This window comes from Blennius ocellaris (assembly GCF_963422515.1).
Source record: "Blennius ocellaris genome assembly, chromosome: 11".
Lineage (NCBI taxonomy): Eukaryota > Metazoa > Chordata > Actinopteri > Blenniiformes > Blenniidae > Blennius > Blennius ocellaris.
In genome coordinates this window covers 20,441,693-20,464,922 of record NC_137660.1, presented here as the reverse complement: position 1 = coordinate 20,464,922, position 23,230 = coordinate 20,441,693, and the positions used below count along the sequence as shown (strand labels likewise).

Genomic DNA, 23,230 nt, shown 5'->3' with positions numbered 1-23,230 from the left:
AATTGCTCTCATTCCCCTGCACAACATTGATTATCTTCTATAGATTCATTCTTTTCATGTCCTTGTATTTACAGCCACTTCTACACTGTGAGCTAGTAAACAGTGACTGGCTGTTGGTCTTATTACAGAGCCACAGGGGAGGAACAACACACGGGCCCATTAGCTTTAAAGTCTGTAGAAGCCAAAGTCTTAAGTAGGTGAGATATGGGCACAGCCTCTTCTGCGCCACAGTTCCTAACAAGTGACATGTCCAACACGGAGGATGACATTATGCTCACTCCCACATATCCCAGTGGGGAAATAGGCAGCTGTTTATCAGTTTGCCAGTGAGTGTGGAAGAACTGCTGAGAGAGATAAAGCAGGCTCTTCAGCTGCAGTACAAAACACTGGCCCAGTGCTGAGAGGGCTTCCAGGGCTCCCTGCTTTGTGATAAAGCCATAGCAAGCTGATTCATAGGCGCTTTCTCTATTCCTCGCGCTTTCATGACATTGTTGAGCCCAGAATACACGCCGGCTGAATTTTACTTTGCAAAAAGCCCAATAAAAGTTTTGCTTGCTGCACTACAATGCACCTTTTTCCTGAACGCTGTGTCACAGCCCCTTGTTCTTATGCCGTCTGCACATGTTGTTTTTCTCTGTTTCCTCCACCGAGGCATGTGTTTTATTTTATTTAACTGGCCATGGCTTATAGCAAGGTCAATGGTCGCCAGCCCTTCTATATTTCTTGGTGAAGTATCGTGTTTTTGCAGACAGGAATGTACGGTAAATGCTTCCAGATGTTCTCATTATATGCTGTTATTTCTTCTTCTTGTAATGTAAGTGATGCCTGCATTTTTCTCGCCGCGTCATATTTCAAGTTTAAGACGGCGAGTACACAGGGAGGGAACTCAAAGAGGTTACAGTTTTTGCCAGCTTAAGATATTGAGATTGTCTCACTTTTCTTGTTTGTTTTCAGGATAGAGGACATTTTGCTGTGATATTAAAATGCATAATGGAGGCCCTGCTCATTTCTCTGCTTTTACAGCCCCACATTGTGGGAATGGGACATGATGGAGGATAAAGGGCCTCGTGTAGCCGACTACTTTGTGGTTGCCGGCCTCACTGACTCATCCAAGCCTCTGGAGGAAGACCTGCACTTTGACGATGCCGGTCCCAAGTCAGTAAAACCCAAAGCCCCCATCACAGATGTCGCTGTGGTGATCCGCTCCCTGGGCGAAGAGGTACCCCCAGGTTTCACCTGTGTAGAAAGCACCCCTTCAGGCCTCTCTGCAGAGCTCAATGGAGCCAGCCTCAGGGGCCAGCAGATATTCTTGTGCTTCAAGCGAGGCCGAGATAAGCCTCCACTGACGGATCTCGGGTAAGAAGTAATCCTTCCTCACGACCCTTCACTCACCTACTGCCACTAATCACCTCTCTGCCTCGGGTCACTGTAATCGGCTCTTAAACATATCCTCTAGTTAGACATCTCTTAAATCTGTAATTTATCAAAGCTATCCAGTTTTGGGAAACATTATATGTAGAGTCACTTCAACGCTGCGTTGACTTCCAGGATCCTGTATGAGTGGAAGGAGAAGCTGAAGTCTGGATGTCACATAGTCCAGACCACGCCTTCAGGCCGCCCTGCCAACATCAGCAGCTCGTCCTCTCAGCGCATCTACATCACCTACCGCCGCGCTCCAAAGAGCCAGCCCCACACTTCTCTGGCCGTCACTGATGTCTGCATCATCATTCCCGGGAAGGGGGAGACGCCCCCTCACACCTTCTGCAAGGTGGACAAGAACCTCAACAGCAGCATGGTAGGGCGAAGTAATACAATATTCATTCATATAAATAAAGCATGTTTGTAGATATGATTTACAAAGTGTTTTTGTCTATCTCTCTCTGTATTTTTCCAGTGGGGATCCTCAGTCTACCTTTGTTACAAGAAGTCTCTGGCTAAGGCAAATGCGATTGCATACAAAGCAGGTGAACTATAGCACTGAAACATGTTGAATAAAAGATTTCTTTCAGTAGTTATACTGACTGCGTGAAAATGGTTTGTGTATGTGTGCACAGGTCTGTTGTGTAGGTACCCCGAGGATGACTACGAGTCTTTCCCACTGCCTGAGTCGGTGCCCATGTTCTGCCTGCCCATGGGGGCAATGATTGAGTGCTGGCCAGCACACACCAAACACTCCCTGCCTGTTTTCTCCACATTTGTGCTTACCGGGGCCTCTGGAGAAAAGGTAGAGCCTCTGGCATGTATTTCTTCCCCCAGTAACTGTGCTCAATTATCCTGCTGTCTTTTTTGCATCTTCTCTGATACTTTTGCAGTCACAAGCAGGTTGCCAAACACAGACTAATACAAACTCGCATTGTGACATCGCCAAGAAAAATACCACTCTCTGTAAAATCTGGCTGTTTCTGTGACATCATCATTGATTACGGAGTTCCCCAGAAGTTCACATTTCTTTTTTCAGCCTTTTAAATACAGAAATTCTCCTTTAATGGCCTCTTTTCAGCTCCATTCCGGCTCCATATCTCTCTCTCTCCCCCTGTGCATTAAGAGCCGTGATGCATTCAATGATAAACTGTGCTGGTATTTCGACAAAACCAGAAAATCCTAATCAACTTCTCGACTCTGACTGCAATCAAAAACAGTCTAAAGGCTATGTTTAGAATACTTAAAGCCTGTTAGCTTTTTCAGAGCAATGCAGCATAAAAAAAAATCTTTTTTCGCAGTTCATCTTCTGAATAATGGATGCTCATGCGCCACTCGGGCTGGTGCGCAGGTTTTAAATACTGAATGCCTCAGTGCTCATTTCTTCCTGCCTGCAACCTCTCGTCTGCAGACTATAGTCTCATGACACTCCATGCCTGAATTAATTTGTTTATTTATTTGAAAGAGGGAACTTCAAAGGACTGAGCATGATTCAGCTGATTTATTAAGATGACAATTCTCTTGTGAAGCTGCCACTACTTCCTATCTCGATATGCACAGTCAAAGGGCTCTGTTTTATCTTCGTTAACTTTGCATTAAGGTTTTAACAAGTGTCTGTCCCCTTGAGCATGTACTGTATTCTTTATACAAATCATCATACCTCAACTGTGATCCTTTTGTGCGCAGGTGTACGGAGCAGCGATTCAGTTTTATGAGCCTTACTCAGAGGAGAGCCTGTCAGAGCGTCAGTGCTCACAGCTCGGCCTGCCAAGCTCTGATCTCGGACCTGATGGGACCAGGAATGTTTACAGCAACAAGAGCATCTGCCTGCTCTCCCACTGGCCCTTCTTCCAGTCCTTCCGGAGTTTTCTCACTTTCCTTTACCGATACGCCATCTCCGGACCACATGCCCTCCCCATTGAAAAGTTAGCAAGTTTTATAGTTGTTTATATTTGAGTCGCTCAGTCAATTCAAAATCTGTTAAACACCTAAATGCACCACCTGCGTGACTAATTGATTGCTTTCCTTTCTACAGACACATTTCTCACTTCATGCACAATGTGCCGTTTCCCTCTATTCAGAGACCACGTATTCTTGTGCAGGTGAGCCTAAAACCTTATAAGCAAAGAAATGACTTCTATTTTTAGTGGCTCCTCTATTTGGTTTTGACATAAACTCATTATAAGCTCATCCAATCCAGTACTATGCAAACACACTAATGCTTTTTTTTGGTGTCATTCACAGTTATCTCCACATGACAGCCTGATACTGAGTCAACCTGTGTCCTCTCCACTGCCGCTCAGGTAGTGAAACCTCAGCAAGTTGCAAAATTGTGACAGGAGTATTTAACTTTTACTTCTGTGTCACTGTTCAAACAATGTTGACATCATTTCTGTGCTTTCTTTTGCGGCAGTGGAGGAAGCCTGTCCACGTTATTGCTGAATCTGGGCCCAAAGAATGCCGCCACTCTGCTGGTGCTGGCAGTCACAGAGCACAAGATCCTGGTTCATTCCCTGCGTCCGGATGTCCTCACCAGTGTCACTGAGGCCCTTGTTTCTGTAAGTCTCATGCTCTCTTATGACTGAAGGTTGTGGGTAATATACATTTACCTACAGGACTGCGGTTTAAATAAATTTATGATAATCATTGTGATGCAAATGTTTCTCGATCAAATGCATTGATTGAAAATGGATTGGTGGCTGTAGAATTGTTCAAAACTGTTGAAAAAGTAAACGCTTCTGCCCCTTTTGTTTAAAATAACGTCAGCTTTAAATAACTAGCAGTCCTTTGATATTGTGTCAGTTTCACCGAGTTATGGGAGTTACTCATGTAAAATCTTTTTAATTGTTTTAAAATGGTCCCTTGAGGTATGATGTATGTTCTTTTAAGAGATTTTCTTAAATTAAATGTGTATTGTTTTCTTTATGTGGCTAGAATGGTATACAGCTTAAGTTAGGATCCCTGCAGTGTCTCAACTGATGATAGTGATCGTGATGGACGTGTATTCTCTCTTACAGATGATTTTTCCCTTTCACTGGCCGTGCCCCTACATCCCTCTGTGTCCTCTGGCCCTGGCAGATGTGCTCAGTGCACCGTGCCCTTTCATCGTAGGTGTGGACTCCAGATACTTTGACCTGTACGTCCCTCCGGCTGACATAAGCTGCGTTGATCTCGACACCAACACCATCTCTCAGTAAGTGACCTCTGACAGTAGCCCACGCATGATAGACAGCCTCGTCCAGCTTTAAAGGTACCCAAGTAAAAATCCCTTTTCCATGGCTGGGATTTTTATTGTTTGCCCTGTGTTGACTTCCAAGGTTATCAGTGTCTGTCAGCAAGAGCCTCTCTTATGTAACGATAGGAGCTGGAATGTGAACTATTCTTACTGTACACATAAGCCCGCAGGGGTTTCAGTGGTCTCCAACATCAATTCAAAAGTTGTTTTGCGGGGAGATTAAATTGTCAATGCGGATGTCAGTGAATCTGGCTCCTTCCTTATTTCTTTATGCAATGTTTCTCCGCTGTCCTCCTGCGTAACGAAGACCATATGCTGTGCTTTCAGAAAAGACGACAAGAAGGCTTTAATGTGGAAAATCCTGCCGAGGAGAGCCTGCAAACATCTTCTGAATACTCTGAATAAGATCCATCAGCAGCTCACTGAGGGTGAGTCCAGTCTGCTGCTGTGTCATATCATAAGTGCTGTCGTGAATAATTTAGGTTGTCTGCATGGGTCTGTTGAGTCAGCCTGAACCATTAACTTTGTAAGCTAAAACTTACTGGATGCAAACACTGGTACATTAAAATAGCTTATGTGGTTTACTTTGTCTCTGGAGAGCTTGTGTATATTGTGCCAGCTATTCCTAATTGTGTATGCTCTCTTCTTCATTGGGCCTCTTATGCTTTAATTACTCTGTGATTCCAAGAATTTATTCTTCCACTAATTTGAATCTTGTGTCTTTGAATATATAAATATCTATTATGGTATTTTATAAAATAGAACCATTAGTTTCTCTCGTCGTGATGGATGAACAGCAATGCAATAATGCTATGAAATAGCTCTTTATTGTCAGATTAATGTTTGGTTTTCTATTGTTGTACCTCAGTTCAGCTAGAAATATGACAAAGCAATGTCATGTGATCTATTTTTACCCAATTTTTACCAATGCTTTTAGTTTCTGGCCATACAGATGGAAACGTTGGCTTATCTTTGCAGCACTTCGATCCAGACAGAAATATCTTAAGAACTATTGATTAGATCGCTCTTAAATTTTGTAGAGACATTTAGGATCCTCAGTGGATGACTCCCAGCAGCTTTGATCCTTTTATTTTAGCACAATCAAAGTACTGTGACGGAATATTCTGTGCACTCATCACATTGTGGGAAAGGTTTTAACTTAAGTCATTCTTTATTGAAAGTCATTGTGATGTTGGTGCACGCGGTTCCCAATATTGGGCTGCGACCACACCTAATCTCGTTCAATAAATCCTTATGATGCTCCTGAGAAGAAGATGCTTACTCATTGATTTGAATCTTGTGTTGGACTGTAAACACAATTGGGGTCAGGGGTAGCATTTACTCTCATAGTGTGATTTCTTTAACCATGCCAGAGTTGAAAAAATGGGAAAGTTTTCTCTTTAGTCAGGTTTGCTTTGCACAGTTATACTTGAACAGCAATGCTGTGTGATTGCCCTGTTGCAATGAAGTGCATAGTAAATAATTGTATGTAATATTTCATACAGCCCAATACTCACTCAATAGCTTAATAAATGCAGTAAGAAGTCAAAACAGAACATTCGCTTACCTCAGTTTTGGATACATGTGACGACTGATGAAATCACACTTGAAGCACTATCGAACTAGGCTTCATTTGAGTTGGACCAAACATGACAGTTGTGGAGTCACAACTTATTCATCAAGCCATTCCCAGTATTACTGGATCAGCTGTGTGAACCTTGGCTTTGTTGTGCTTTTGGTTGGGTCAACGAGGGAGCCTCCAGGTATTATTAACATGCAAGGCAGTAGTGCAATTCTTTGTTGTCAAACTATTAGTGTCTTTTGTTTTGGACTTTCAGGCGGCCATTTAAACCTTGAAGATGCACAGATGGACCACACAATGATGGACAGTGAACTTAACGGTGGAAAGAGCCTCCACACCCTAGAGCTGGAGATCCAGGAGGCCTTCCTGCGGTTCATGGCAGCCATATTGAGAGGTTACCGTTCCTATCTCCTGCCCATCACCCAAGCCCCCTCTGAGAAGACCACTGATGCCAGCTCTCTGTTCGACATCCAAGGTTTTTTTGCAGCTGCAGCCTGTAATGTTTCATACTGCTTGTAATCAAAAACCGTGTTGACACGTTACTGTTTTCATTCCCCTTTGATTTAGTGTTGGAGTAGGTTAGGGGGTTAAGGTCTGAGAGGTGCTGCATCAAAGTTTGCCCTAAATCACTGCTGTGACGGATGTGGTGATTTAACTTAAACCTCGGTGGAAATTAGGCTTGGATGACAAGTCAGAGAAGCCGCTATGATTAATAGCACAATGTCCCAGCACATCTGTGCGCTGTTATGTAAGCAGAGCAGGAGCAAGAATAACTTCTTTTAGTATTTATTTCCTGTAAATGTTGTTTTGCTCTGCAGTTGAGTATTCGGAAACGGAAAGTCTGAATTCATAATGTCACCAATGTAAATCGCTTTTTTTTTTTATTTGTGTTTTACAGGCTTTCTGAAGAGCAGAGATCGCTCGCATCAGAGGTTTTACTCCCTCATGAGTAAGACTCAGATGTTCAGTCGTTTCATAGAAGAGTGCTCCTTTGTCAGTGATAAAGATGCAAGTCTGGCTTTCTTTGACGAGTGTGTTGATAAGGTGAGGTTTACTGCAAATCTTTACTATAGATTTTCTGTGTCAGGTACAATACATCACACTCATCGTGCTGTACGAGGACAACAGCTCAGTGAACAGTATTTAGTCTGGCCTCCACTCAATAGCAAACTTTCTGATCCATTTAGAGGGATGATTAATCACATGCTGTCTTCTCAATTAAGATCTTATGGTGGCTTTCGGTTTAATTTGAATGTGGCTTTCGATTTAATTGGAATGAGTTAATAAATAAATAATAGCTATTAACAAAACACAATTAACATCCCGGCATATCCCATAAGGCTCGAAATAGCATTGGTGCTAAGCTGTTCCCGTCTATACTTCCTTACTCACTCTTTTCTGTCTGGTTAAACTAATTCTTTGTCCTTGTATTATTCTATTCTCTAATTTTCTGCCTTTTGTATCTCTTTCTGCTCTATCATTTGGTGTCACGGTCGCTGCCTCTCAGTTATTCACCACTGGAAGCAAGGTAAGCCAAAAGAAGAAATGTGGCTTTATCTGTCTTTTGTTGTTTTTAGTCAATCTCCTTATTTTAGAGGCAGCATTTTGCAGTATGAGCCCAAACACTAAAACACCATCCCGGTCCTCTGCTTCCAGGGATGTGCATTTGTTCATATATCAAAGTGACTTAAAGCGTGGGACGCCTAAATGTGAGGATGTGCATGAGCTGTCAGGAAGCTGCATTATTGAACCAGGTTTCATTAGAAAAAAATGAGAACTGCCTCCTACTGGTCCTTCCTCCAACTCTTAACATAATGGCATTAATTATATGTGCTTGTTGAGATTACTGTGTGATCTCCTGACGTCAGCGTCCATGAAATCTAACAATGCAACGAAATTGGAAGACAAATGCACCGTGGTAATAATCTGTATTTACTAAAATGTTATGACGTTTTTTTTTTTTTTTTGCTGAAATCCCGTGGGAAGTAGCACTCATTGTTAGCGTGTGCTAATTTTTTGCAGATTTGACAGCTTTGATGAACAGAGCCTCTTAGCATCCTTTGTTGCTCACACAAAAACACACAAAACATCTGCCTCCCGCCCAGAAAAACATCTCCCTCCCCCTCTGTGTGTGATTGCACATTTGTGCAATCAGGAGGAAGTCACCATTTACATCCTGTACCAACAGTTAGAGCCTCCGTATTAAAAGTTGTTGCGGTTAATATTGGGAAGTGGAAGCACTGATTCATTCAGCGTCATTGCTGCTGAGGTTGACAACAAATGTACTATTGGGAAAGACCTTCTGGGTGCAAGAGGAAGGGCAGCAAACGGAGAAACACTGAGCAGAATTGAAGCGAGGGCAAATAGGTCAGTGGGAGTCAGTCGACTGAATCATCCACTCAACTGAGTGGAACAAACCCTTTAATGCAGGAACACTGGGGAAATATTCAAATGCTGTCATAATAGTCATGTTTTGTTTAACCCATGTCTGAGATAAACTGGCAATCAAGCCAGAGAAATCCAGTGACTGAACACCAGCTCAATACGTTTTTTGTGATCTTCCAGTCAAATGCTTTTTGGTGCAGATTTTTTTATTTTTTTTATTTTTTCAGAAAAAGGAACATGCATGTTTTTGCTGTGCTGCTTTGTGTTGCTGCTCTCCTGAGGCAGAAAGCAATGCTTAGTACGACTCTCTCCAAACACGGATCAGTCGGTTAAGAGCTGAAGCAAATGTGGCAGTTTAGTATCAAGTCCTGCTGCCAAAGTGGTACAGCTAAATGATTTCATATCCCCTGAGCGACATAGCATCAATTTTGTCCAGGTCACTGGAATAATTTAGTCTTGGAGGATTCATAGGATACAGCCTCTGCCTTGGCAGTGCCCTTTAGATAAATTATATTGGGGCATAGGCCATATTTTACGATGTTACAAGGCTCATTAGAGGCATCTGTTTGTCTTTACAGACCCTCATATCTGAAGGTCCACTCGGAGTCAAACACTCATGGGGGCAACATGCAGCAGCATTAGCATTTGTCTAGTGTGGTGAAACCTAAAAGCGGGAATGTAGAACAAAGATGGATGTGTGTTTGTTTTGCAAAACAGATTGACAGTGAAAGGCCAGAGGACACCAGACTGATGGAGCTGGATGAATCCCACCGCAGCGAGCACACTGTATATATCAACCCTCCAGAGCTGCCTCCTCTTCCACAGGGAGAAGAGCATCCGCTGTGCTATAGGTACCACCCTGCATATTGATCTTTATCAAACAGACACAAAACAGATTCTTTTTTTTTTGCTCTGTCTCACACGATTTCAATGTGATGCACAAATGCTTCTCCCAAAGGATAAATGTAACTCAAATCTTGCTGAAGCTTTTATCACTGTTGTTTGTCAGGTTTAGTGATATTTTTCTTGAGCTGGAACGCTTTGCTTTTGGTTTCTATCACACTGTTCAAGCTTCGAGGTAATCACACACAAATGGTTGTACTGTTGTGCCGTTTTGCCTGGTATAAAATTTAGGAGATCTATCTCTGTTAAACTTTATCTTGTTTTTTTTTTGTTTTTTTACAGCTACTCTGCCTTTCCTGTTTTGAATGCTGAGCTTCTGGAGCCACTGGAGGGCCCAAATCCATTATCAGCGGGCAGCACCTCGCGTCACAGCAGCCCAGCCAGCCCGACAGCCATCTTCAGACGCTCTAAACAGGTCAGCCACACGAGATTTGGTTGAGATCGATCCATCCATCTTCTATTTTGCTGTATCCAACTCAAGGTTGACTGAAAGATGGAGCTGAGCCAAGCTGACTATGTGTGAAGGGATGGTAAAACCAGGTCGCCTGCCCACCAGAGGACAATTAGACAACCTCTGGTGTACCAAGAAAAAAAAAATTCATATAAACACAGGGAGATCATGAAAACGCCACACAGGAATCAAACCATGAATTAGCTAGCTGTGAGGTGACAGTGCTAACCACTTCACAACAATGACGCCTCTTGAGAACTTCTGACTAGTATACTATTAATTTGTGTGAAACTCACAAATTAGAAAAAATCTCTTTTATTCATGCAGTATTCATTTTTTTTCATTGTGTCGCAGGAGATTAAATCAGCTCAAAAGATGGCCAAAACCTACTCATCGATGCCTCAGATGTGGTCCAAGTGTCTGTTGCGCCACTGCTATGGCCTGTGGTTCATCTGCCTGCCAGGCTTGGTTGGCAACTGCCACTCCAAGGTTCGAGCCCTGCGCACAGCCTACGATGTGCTGAGGAAGATGCAGGACAAGAAGCTGCAGGCTCCAGATGAGGTAAGAAAATGACACAGATCTAAAGATTGTATTTGTCAGATATTTTCATAATCAAGCACCAAGTACATTCAATATTGTTAATGGCTTCCTTTTGTTGAAGGTGTGTTACCGCGTGCTGCTGCAGTTGTGTGGTCAGTACAGCCAGCCAGTGCTGGCCGTCAGAGTGCTGTTTGAGATGAAGAAGGCGGGAGTACAACCCAATGCGATCACCTATGGATACTACAACAAGGTATGTGCTGGTATAAACAAACAAGTATAAATACAGCAAGCAGATAAGTGATACTGCATTATCAGTTTAAATCTTAAAATCTATTGTAACTTTTTCAAGGCGGTTTTAGAGAGTACCTGGCCCTCCACCACCAGAGGAGGCTACTTTCTGTGGGGAAAGCTGAGGAACGTTATTCTCGGTGTGCTTCAGTTCAAACAAGCAGGCAGAAAACAACAGAACCCACACAGAGATCCTCAGCTTTCAGGTAAGAAAACCAACATTCTCCTTTTTCAAAGAAATCAGAATAATCCCACCAGCATCCTAAAATGTACAGACTAGGATTTTTTTCCCCTCAACATCAACACTTATAGCTTAAAATAATTAGCAGAACAAGACAAAATCACATTCAAGATGTCAGTTTACACACAGTAGTCTTCCAAGTCTTCCAAGCTCGTATCGACTTGCAGTATGAGTTTTCACCACAAGGTGGTATGTTGAGTCACTCAAGGAAGCTGCCAAAAACATCATAGCACAAGAATGGCTGATGCTACCAAACAGTGCAGCACTGTACGTGACGAGTGGATATACGTTTACCCACTGGGTCCAATCTCAGCCACTGCAACTAGCAGTCAAAGGACGTTGACCCAAAGCACAGAGACATAAACACACTTTATCCCTTTTAAAAACAACTTTCTGTCAGTAGTCCATGAAATCTCTTATTCTCTGTGTCAGTGCGAGAAATACCCAGAAGACATGAGCTGTTTTTTTACATCCTGTGCTCTTAAACTGACTGACTAAACAACCCAGGATGTTATAGTGTGATTATTTCTTCCCCTTTTCCTTCACCTCTTCACCCCATTATTCATTTTTTAGGTGCCATGCCTGACTTTGTGTTATTTTCATGTTTTAATTTATGTGTGGTGGCGTGTAAAATCTTAAACAATTCAAAATGTAGTGTGTTATATAATTAATGCTGTGTTTTGCCTTTCAAATTAACGATAACATCTTGAAAAATATATCACAGGAAAGATTCAGTTGAAAGCTGCACATGTGTTTGGTATACACAAAGAATTCCAGTTCTTTATGAATTCTTCAACACTTGCCTCAAAGGAAAACAACTTTTGTTAATATTAAAGGGATCAAGTCTCTCTTTCAGTGTGTGTTTTTAAAAATTGAAAGAAGCCTTGATATATAGCTTATCATTTCAAAGAAGCTGTTATCATCTGTTGTTTAACAAAAAAAGAAAATACATCCTACTTATACATTCCGAAGCGAATGATTATTAAAAAACAACATTTCTTAGAAAGCCTTTACATCGTAGTATGAGAACAGATATAGTATGTAAAGTACTCCCACACTGCGTGCATATAGACAGGAAACAGGAACCAGTAGGCATCGCTTAATACCCACAGATAATCAGGTTTTAGGATCTTTAGGACTGATTTATGCGCTCTAGTGATGACTTTGCATTTGCCGGTAAATTAAAGAAATTCTAGAGTGACAGTGTTAAATTTTTCCTAGTTACCGTGTTTCCTAATGAATACATGTAAATGAGTGTGAAGCTCCTCTGGGAACTGTCTTTTCTTCAAGGCTCTTCCCTGGTCTCATTATAAGGTTTATAGCAGCTCCAGCCTCCTGGAGCACTAAATACTTCCCAGTCTGCATTCGTCTAATGACACTAATTAAACAGAGAGGAGAGGTTTTCCACCTCAGCACATACTGCTCACAGGTCTTCCTGATGTCAGTCCCTAATTCCCACAACATAACAAAAAGACTGATTACTTAATGATTACACGTTCTAATGAAAACATCTTGCTTTGTGCTGCTTATTTCCCCCATTGTTGCTGTGTTCATTTTAATTTCATTGACTTTATGTCTGGAAATGTGAACATGAGCTCTGATCTTTGAGGTATTTTAGCGATCATTCAGCTGTGCGTTTACACTTTTTAAAATGCAAATGTGTCATTTAATGTGATTTATTCAACCCTCATTCATTTTTGAGTTGAGATATAAATCATCCCATATTGAGACACCACTCAGTCATGATGACGGCCGAGGGATTCAGAACATTCCTGCATCTTCGCTGTGGAAGATAATGATTGCACCACAGTTCAGCGAGTGTGTGTACATTACAGGAGCTGAACTCAACTCTCGTAATCCTGTTGGTACTGTCATTTGTTTAGCCTCTCATCCTCCCTTCTTCCCTGTTATCTCCCCTCAGACGGCAGTGATCTTGACACAGTCAGTCATGGCAGCTTGGACAGTGCGAATGACTCCGCTGAGCGCGTCTCCATTGATACAGACTTCACTAAAATGGACTCCAGCGATGATGGATTTAGCACAGGTGAGAAGATACAGCAGCACCACTTCGATTCTGTATTTCACACTCCAGTCAGTTTCTCTTCCTCTCTCTAGTTTGAATTGATTGGATTTCATTTGCCACCTTATAAGAGGCCAAATCACATGATTCATCCAAATCACATGATTCATAAACCGTAATCTTGTATTTTCCTGCATAAATGGTCCCAATAAGTTGTTTTGACGTTATTGTGCTCCACACATTCTCCGCTCTGTCAATCATCTGACTCCAACGGAAAGAAATGAAAGGCTTTGGTGCCTGAGAGTGTTAAAACAGTCAGTGTGCACAGTCAAAAGATTGAATTAACATGTAAATCAAATCTTGCAAAAATATGTTGAAATGTTGCTTCAAAAGCAGATTACATTCCTGTGAGATCTCTGAGTCACGATTAAAAAAACCTCAAACAAGAGACAGAAAAGTCTATGCAGATGGTGACTGATACAGCAATATCCAGCTTTTTGCTTTATTGCATCTCTGCAGCTATCAGTGGAGTCAGATGTTTAAAACTTTATTTATACGTGTCTTCTAAAAAACACAAACAACATGGCCTTTAGGGGTATATTAGAAATCTACATTTCTTTTACTCGCAATGAGGCTGGCTCAACTCTCGCTCAGTGGTTTACAAAGTGTAACGTGGGGCGACAGATCGCTTCAGGGTACGCTTCAGCTGTATGCATCGGAGGGCCATTGGAACATCTTTTCCCAGCATGAGTTCCTTCATCTCAGTTTCTGTGTAAAAAGGAAATTAATTAAAACACACTTCGATAATTGAATTTACTGTAAGCGCATTGTAGACAGACAGTGAGAGTCGAGGGATTGGTCCACGCTATACAGGGCTTTGAAAAACCTTTCTTTTGTGCAACCAACCAACCAACCAACCAGACGACACCCTGGACAGATCACAAGTCTAACACAGTGCAAATGTAGAAAAGACAGAATCCTATACAAGATAAAAATTTAAAAAAATGATACAACAGTGAGAGTGCTAACCACTACAGCACCATATGTCCCACCTTCCACAAAATTCCTGGATAGAAAAACAAATTGTAATAGGTTAGTGGTTTTCCATCCTTTTGACCTTGCAAGTGTGATGCAAGTTTTAGAAAGGCCTTTTTTCTTTTCATGCTGCTCTTGCTTTTCTATTCTGGGAGTGTTGCGTGCTATAAGCTGTGGGGAATATCACCGGGCTCTTTTGAAGAAAAACTCTTAGATCAGTTGTGTCTTAGAAAATATCCACTGAGACTATTAGAACAGGTTCAATCCATTCAACTGCCCCCAATGGAAAAGACAAAACAAGTGAGGGGAAATATTGTTAATTACTCTCTGATGAATAAATCTTTTTTTTTATATTTATATTTGCAGGTGGACAATCAGACCAAGGTTACGATTCCTTGTCGAAAGAGGAGGAGAGGTCGTGCGGCAGAGAGAGTGACAACACGACAGTTGTGGACTACAAAATGAGACAGTCCAGTGAGTTGAAGAGGATTTTAATCTCTCATGTTTGACACTTTCTAAAAAGCGAATCACAGCTTACTGCAGAATGAGAGCTATCAGAGTTATCTTATCGCAGCGTGGGTGTAATGCACTCTCTACTCATCCATTTGCTGTTATATTTTGGTGTTTTTTTGTCCTCAAACAAGCTTTGGCTGATGGATGAGTGTTATATAAGCAGGTGATTGCCACTCTGACAGGATTTGTCTTTACTTTTTGTTGCAAGCACTGAAATCCCATGTCTGATGTAATTTCTGCTCCAATCCACTTAATCAGTAGCCCTCACTAATTTGATGAGACTTTTCATCAGAGTTTTGATTTCTTGTTAAATGTAACTAAAGGCATCCGCATTTTCAAGTAAATATTATTTACTGACACATATACCAACCTGCAACTGTACCCCAGCACACAAAAGTCATGCGAATGCATTTTACCCATTTATATGCCATAACCTCAATCACAAAGAAAGTAGCAATCTGTGTATACATGAAGAAATTAATAATATTTACTGATGAACACTGTTAGTTGTAAATACAGAGATTTGGCTTGAAAGACTAAGGGCACGTAATGTGGTCTGGAGTTCCCAATTTGAATAATTAAAAAAGATAATAATCTCAATGCATAAAAACGTGTCAATGTGTGCAGGTCTGTGTGAGCATCGCGACACTTGTTAAAATGTGATATGTGCATGTGTTTGTATTTATTGTTTCCCCCTATTTTCTCTTTGTCAGTTGATAGTAAAACATGGTGAATTGCAGTAACAGTTTGAAATATACTATTGAAATAAAACGTAATTAATTGACGGATGATTTAATTATTCAAATTCTCCAGCACCTGAGACTGACATTCCAGTGAACAGCACATCTGTTTCTGCAAGAGGCTCCAGATCAACAGACACTAATATAAGTAAGTATTTTTTGCTGTTGTTTTATTATTAGATGTTACTGTAAAGACGACATTTTCACTAATTACCCACACAGAACTTAATGTTTTGAAATGTGCTGGGTTTTCTTTTTTTTTTACAGTCAGCGGGAGCAGGATGGTTTCCAGTCCATCGAATGACGCTCTTTCGTGTACAGTTTTACCAAAAACTGAGAGGCCGAGTTCTCTCGACTTGTCTGGTGGAGCGGGAGCCCTGAGGCTCACCGTTCCTCTCCTCAGCTCAGCGAAACACCATTCTGCCGACCGGCTGCACGGAGTCGAGGAGGAGGATGCAGACTCCGATAAACAGAAACCTCTCGCGGAACGTAGTGCCAGCTGCAGTGGGGGGACGGTGAGGCGGACAGGTATTGAAATGGGGTTCGATCCCTTGTCGCTTATAGCGACAGCATCGGTACAAGACTGTGATCAGGACAACGGCAACACGCCCACTGCCCGCCGCAACCTGGCTGAGGAGATCGAGACATACATGAACAATGGAAACAGCCCACTGAGCAGCCGAACACCCAGTATGGACCTGCAGAACCCATCGAGCCCTTTGTTTCGCACTACGTCGCCTCACGCCTCTCCGCAGCCTGCCACGCTTCGCCGCTCAAACACCCATCTCCCTCTACCCGTCAAATCCAAGGAGAGGCTGAGGACGTCGCCCTCGCTTCCTCTGGGTGTCTGTAACAAAGATCGGGAGAGGCCGTCCTCCCTGGTTTCGCCATCCTCTCCGACTCCCTCCGCCTCCTCATTCTCTAGGGACTCGCTTTTCACCCCAACTTTGGACATCTTCAAGAGCAGCGTCATATCAGCAGGGAAGGGCGTGGCCGAGAAGGCCAGCCGCCTCTACTCTCGTTTGTCCTCCCAGACATCATTGACACAAGTGAGTGCAGTTTCATTTATTTATTTATTTTTTTCCCCCCCGAGCAAATATTTCCAACACAATCTGATTCCTGTTTGGCGAATTCCTGGAATATGAAACTTTTCTTCTTCAATCTCCCCTGCAGGATATAAACTGTGATCGCATGAGTGTGTCCTCACTGACCTCGGGAGAGGTAGACTGCTCCTCACTGCTCGATAATGACTCCTGTCTGGACCCAGATGGCTTTACCTCCCCCCAGCATGCCAATGTGTCCCGAGTCAGGAGAAGCCCTGTTGGGGCTTCTCACACCAGCCTGTGCAGCCCCAGCACCCCCAACAGAGTGTTCAGACACAACTCTTTCTCCGGTTTGTTGCACATCCTTTAACCACTAGCATGGCCTATAAAAAAGTAAAGCTGTTAGTTCTTTAATGTCATTGATTGGTATTTAAAAGACGCCAGCGATTGTAGCCTTTTGTGTTCCGTCTCGGTATTGTATTGCATTGGTTTGAACTCAAACACATCTTGATGATCTAAATTTAGAAAAAGAGTCGGTCTCAGTGATGGAAGTACTTGTGTGTCGTGTTAGAAACTAGGCCAACAGGCAAGAGTGTTGATTCAGTGTGTGTAGGCTTGTTCCTGCACCCAGCCACAGGCTCCATGCTAAACCCAAACAGGGATAAATGCACACGTGCATGCATACTCACGTGCACACACTCACAGACACAGACACGGTTAATTAAACCTATAAAATATAAACGCAATTGAGCAATTAGGGATAACATTTGACAACAAAAGGTTATTGCTTTTATGTATTTGTCTAATTTGATCATATTTAATCCAGAGAGGTATATCTTTGATAGCTGTTAAGTCTTGGCTTCTGTTTGCTTGTCTAATTGAGTAATCCTCCTTCATATCCAGGAGGTTTGGCACTTCCCTCTAAAGCTCTTCATACTCCAGATTCCTCCCCCGACACCAGCCGCTTCCAACCCTCTCCTAATTACACCGTAGAGGTGAGGTACTCACATTAAAAAAAAAAAAAAAAAAAGAATCCCTGATCAGACACTTGTCTGCCGACTGACTTGGAATTTAATAACTGATCATTCCTCCCTGGTGTCGATACTCACCTCTGTAGGTTCTGATGTCGAGCTGCTCGCTCTGTAAGACATGTGACTGTCTGGTGTACGATGAGGAGATAATGGCAGGGTGGACTGCAAATGATTCGAACCTCAACAGCACCTGTCCCTTCTGCGGCACGGCGTTCCTGCCGTTCCTGAATGTGGAAATCAAAGATCTGAGACCACAGAGCAGGTAATATGTTCACGTCATACTGTAACTCACAACGAGAACCAAACCCTTTGAATAATTAATCAAGGGCTTTCATTCTTTCCCATTAAATTCAGTATTTATGTGAAGTGTTATGTCTATGATCTCTTATATTTCTCCTTTCTGCTAAAGATATGTGTGGTATCTGTTGTGTTCAACAGAAATGGCTTCAGTTGTTTTTACAGCTATCAAACAAAATATCATGAGGCACCTCAGTCCTGGCCAAAGCAAAGGATCTATTAGCTAAGAAATCACTTTAAATTCTTCACTGGCGCTGACTTATTTAAGTCACGGTTTGGAAGTCTGGCTAAACACTTCCTTACAAAGACTCACTATATTACAAATATGTTTTTTGTTCATTTCAGCAATAATTCATCATAGTGTAAGTTTGTTAAACAATTAAGGTCCCCGCAAAATAAATAAAAATACATCTACATAAACACATGCATTGAAATGCAGACAAAACAACCTTTATCTCTGTGGCCTCTTTGACCAGACTTATTCTGTGTCTCCCCTCAGGTCCTCTAAGACTAGTAATCCTGTTAAAGAGGAGGACACGTCTGTGCCGCTCATTCCCGAGGCCGAAACGTCTGCAGACTGTGCAGCTCGTCCGTCTGTGGCTCCCCCACAGGAGGAGGAGAGCTGTGGCAGCTCAGTGCCAGCCTCAGTGTCTTCTCCAGTAACAGTGCCCTACTTGAGCCCTCTGGTGCTTTGGAAGGAGCTGGAGAGCCTGCTGGTGAATGAGGGTGACCAGGCGCTCTCGTCCCTGAGTGTTGTTGACCAGCACCCCATCGTCTTCTGGAACCTTGTGTGGTACTTCAGGAGGCTGGAGCTGCCCAGCAACCTGCCGGCTCTCATAGTGGCATCCCAGCACTGTCGCAATGGAGACCAGGTGAATGAATTTAAATGTGTGTGTGTGTGTGTGTGTGTGTGTGTGTGTGTGTGTGTGTGTGTGTGTGTGTGTGTGTGTGTGTGTGTGTGTGTGTGTGTGTGTGTTGGACCAAAAATAACACTTTACAGCGCGATATTATATAAGCATATTTTATTCACAAGTGGAACAAGTGACTCTTGTGACTCTGGTGACACCTAGTGTTCATTGAAAAAATAAATTAACAACAGCGACATGCATTTTCGCAGGCATCTTTATCATTAAGAATTTACAATAATAACATTCAGCTATTGAAAACAATAAAGGCTGGTCTCTAAATGGTTGTTTTCTTGCATGTTTTTCACTCATAGACTCACGTCGTATCCTCTGAGGACAGTAAGCAGGTTCTGGTGAGGATCATGTGGGACAACCTGAAACTGCACCAGGACAAAGTTCAGCCCTGCTACGTTCTGTGGAACACACACTGTGAGTGGTTTCTGTATTTACTACCACTGTCTGCAGAATAAAATATTAAACGAGTTTTTCGGCTTATTATTCCGCCGGTTAGGTCAAATATTTACATGCAAATTAGATGATGCATATTAAAGAACCGAAGCGTCATGCATAATTCAGCTCCGCACTCTTTTTAGTTGTGTCATCTTCATCAGTGCCTTCAGAGTTTTATTTTGATTGATGGAGATGAATGAGGCTTTGATCAGGGTGACTTTTCTCTCCACACGTTTGCAGGTGCCAACTCTTTGGTTCGCTCGGGGCTTTGTGAGGAAGGCCAACTGTTCACAGTGGAGCTACTGCAGGGTTTTGTGAGGAGTATTAAGAAGAGCGACGTGTATCATCCCATGAGTCACATCATCCAGCAGCTGGGGCCCGAGTTAGGTTTTAAAAGACAGAGGTGGGGAAAAGAAGGTTGTCGTATTTAAAGTTGCGCATGGAGGCCGTAACAAATGGAAACTGTAATTAATTACTTTTTTCTTTTCGTCTTTTAAAAAGGAGCCTCTACAGAGATTTATTGTTCCTCGCTCTTGTGGCTTTGGGAAAGAACAACATTAACATCAGTAAGTTCAACACGCTGAGATTCAGCCTTTGGTGGTCGTGACAGCATGGATTGTATAACCACAGTGCAAATATGTAGATGATGTCATGATATGTGTTGAAAACTTTGGGATATCCTGACTATATCTCTGTAGCTTCATGAGCTGGCGACTTTTCCGACTTGCCCGTAGTATTACCTGGACATTCTCTCAAAATACCTTCAGTTTTTTTGTTTCTACATCTCGTCATGTGGTGCTATCATCTTGGCACTTTCATTTGCATAGTGTCTCGTGTGAAATCTGACAAACCAAGTTGGTGTTTTCAATATCTGGAGTGTGTGTATGTGTGTGTGTGTGTGTGTCAGCTGTAATTTCTGAGAAAGAAAGAAAACGACTTTATCGACGCTCTCTGAGTGCTGCCAGCACTCATCTACAGACTTCTTGGCTCTTGACACTGTGTGATACTTGGTAATAGACCCAACTGCTGCATGGACTGCACTTTCCCTCCCCAGTCAATGGCGGCTAAGTGTTCAGCACATTATCTTTCATCTTGAATACTCAAAAAAAGCCACTCCACTTACTTCCTAAAGGAGACGCGGGGTAAAAAGTCTCACTCAAGGAGACAACCAGGGAATCTTAACTACAGCAATACTCGAACCTGAGACTTACCTGTACCAAGTGTCACACTGTGGCCACTCCACCGCTGAGAGGCTTTAAAGAAAAAGGGTCATCATTTGTGAAAAAATAAGTCTAACAAGTAATAATTTTGAAGTTTTAATGGTTTTCAGGGATTCCAGTATGCTACAAGACCTTTTTTTTCTAATAAGCTGTTATTTCATTGCAGATGCTTTTGACCGGGAGTACAAGTTGGCCTATGATCGCCTCACCCCAAACCAGGTTAAACTGACACACAACTGTGACCGGCCCCCCGGAGCAGGGGTCATGGAGTGCAGAAGGACTTTTGGAGAGCCCAGTTTATGAGCTCTCCGTCTCAGTACGTTATTCCTGCAACCACCGCCAACTTCAGACCGCCCCTCAGACTCAGGACCAGCGCACCTGACCGGAGCGCAGCGCTCTATTAAAGCACAACGGGAAATCACAGTAAATGTAAAGCAACTGCCAGTTTCTGCTCCACTGTCAAGAGCTGAGAGGCATGAAGTGACAGGCTTTGTGTTTGTAGATATCTAGAAAATCTACCGTATTTTCAGCACAACTATAGTAATGTGTTTGTACAGTTGTTATATAAACTATTTTATGCCTTCGTCTCAGTTTAAGCTGTGAATATGTACGTAAATGTAGATGTAAAGTCACGCTGTCAAAACACCTCAGTGGTCCTGGTGACCTTGTGAAGACTGTTGTGTGTGTGTGTGTGTGTGTGTGTGTGTGTGTGTGTGTGTGTGTGTGTGTGTGTGTGTGTGTGTGTGTGTGTGTGTGTGTGTGTGTGTGTGTGTGTGTGTGTGTGTGTGTGCGTGTGTGTGTGCGTTTTTACGAAGCACTTTGACAAGATAAGCTCTTGCCATTTCTTCTGAGTTCTAAACTGCAATGGCCCAGCAGCTTTCTCCCAGAGTCTCATTGGATTTGTTGTGCGACATTTTCCCTGGATTAACTCATTTAAAGCAAGAGAAAAAAAAAAATCCTTGATTAGAACGTATAAACTGCAAAGTTCTTAAATACTAATTGTATTAATTAGAACCTCAAGTTAAAAAAATTGGAATGACATTTATGACAACTTATTTGTAAGCTCAATAGGCTTGAAATAAATTAGCGTGTGATGTAAATCGGAAATAAAGGAACATTGCAGCATTTTGAATTAAAAAAAATCATCATATTAAAAAATGATCTTTAAAATTCGATTCCATTGTTTTAGATGCATTTTTGCACTAAACTACTGAAACGTGACTTCAGAATTTCTTTCCCTTGTTTTTCAAGAAGGGAACACGGAATAATGTATATGCACAAAGTTTATTTGTTCAATGTTATTTGTACAATGTACCAAAAAAAATAACTCAAAAGGGAGTGTTATATCTGATTTATTTACATCTTTTTTTAAGCAATACCATTTTCAAAGTTGTAATTAAATTATTTATGTGTCACAAGTGTGGATTTCCTTGAAAACTAGAAACAATGAAAACAAGAGAGGAAATCAATGTTTTCTGTTGGTGCAATCAACACATCTTTTGATAAAGGATTTACAAGTACGATGATGAATCCATGAACAAGTGAAGAGTATTTGGCTCTAGTATTTTGTATATTTTCTTTGGGTCTTCACAGTATATTGTGGATGTCAGTTTTAGATATTTAGACAACAATGCACTGTTATTTGTGACCAACACAAGATGAAATGACATTTTAACCACTTTTAATAGCCAGCCAACTCCCCAGAGATGGTGGTGTGGGTTTCTTTGCACTGACCATATTAGTAGATGTATACATGTCAAAGGAGTCGGGTTCGAACAGCAGCTCTGACCTGCCCTAACTCAATCACTTTCACTGTGTTATTACTGTTTTTCACCAAAAACTAACAAGCTGCCCTGCCTCGACTGTTTGTAATGTGACACGGCTGCACAGCTTATCACTGGACTTCAATATGACATTTGATGATACAATGCTGGATCCGATAAGGCTGTGTGCACCGAGAAAAATAAAACACAATCTCTCATAATGTAAATTAGCATTCACCCACTTTGTAACAAGTGATAAAAAAACAAATCCACAATGGTGACCAAAATGTAATCGTATGTCTACATGTTGTTTATTTGTCGGCTGGAACAATGTTTCTGGAGTATTATTTATCATTTGTAACACAGATACTGATTTGTACAATTTTTACGTATTAAAAAAAAACTAATTTCTGCTCTGACTGGATCTATAGTTTGCCTTCATTAATGAATAAACATGTTTATTCTATAAAAGTCCATTATGATTATGTTTTTCTTTTCCTCAGCTCTATTCCTGGCATTTCCACTACAAATTCAACCAAGCTCAGGATCTTTCTAAAGAATGTCATAAAACAAATGTTGGTGCATTTGCATTCTTACATATTGTACAAAACTCACAGGTAGGAACCCATCTCACCTTTAGCACAATCTCTCGTCTTCTACTTTCTTTTAACAGATTATGTGAAAGATTGTTTGTCCCCCTGCCAGTGGTCATTCTGACACTGCAAAAAATTACCCTATTATCATATAGTCCTGCATCCCCTGATGAAGTGAAAATATAAATGTGAAAGCTGCCACTGTTGCAACGAGTATTTAGTAGTAAAGGTCCTATTTGCCAATGGGCTGCGACAACTTGTGACTAACTGGAGACACAAGAATGTGAGAAAAGTTGTATTTTCACATTGGAATCCTGATAATTGGTTAATAGCATGTCACTCAAATATTTAAAGACTGTTACACAAACTCCTGGTGGAATTCAGATCAAAATTAATCCATACAACATTCACACAACAATAGCCAGATCAAAGTATAAAGTTTTGGCAATTGCGGCTGCCTTGCAACAAATGCACAAATGCTGTGTAACAGTTGCAACAGCGATGCCAGGCAAATGAAAATTCTTCACTGTGTGTGACATAAATCAAAATGCAGCTTATGAAAGAAGCACAGAAGCT

At 41.8% G+C, this 23,230-nt stretch overlaps 1 protein-coding gene across 1 annotated transcript; it reads left to right on the top strand.

Annotated features, from left to right (window-relative positions):
• Nucleotides 1–1,045: 1,045 nt before the first annotated feature.
• dennd4a (DENN/MADD domain containing 4A) lies at nucleotides 1,046–20,601 on the top strand (the record flags this gene model as incomplete). Its single annotated transcript, XM_080505458.1, has 29 exons — nucleotides 1,046–1,356; nucleotides 1,549–1,795; nucleotides 1,895–1,964; nucleotides 2,055–2,224; nucleotides 3,106–3,344; nucleotides 3,455–3,521; nucleotides 3,664–3,722; nucleotides 3,833–3,977; nucleotides 4,437–4,612; nucleotides 4,982–5,082; nucleotides 6,493–6,711; nucleotides 7,135–7,280; nucleotides 7,744–7,764; nucleotides 9,339–9,472; nucleotides 9,807–9,939; nucleotides 10,330–10,536; nucleotides 10,637–10,765; nucleotides 10,865–11,009; nucleotides 12,966–13,088; nucleotides 14,466–14,573; nucleotides 15,620–16,401; nucleotides 16,526–16,745; nucleotides 17,299–17,390; nucleotides 17,513–17,688; nucleotides 18,223–18,595; nucleotides 18,943–19,057; nucleotides 19,319–19,481; nucleotides 19,580–19,644; nucleotides 20,465–20,601. 29 exons carry the CDS (start codon nucleotides 1,046–1,048, stop codon nucleotides 20,599–20,601), a joined length of 5,073 nt encoding a protein of 1,690 aa, XP_080361584.1.
• Nucleotides 20,602–23,230: the final 2,629 nt, after the last annotated feature.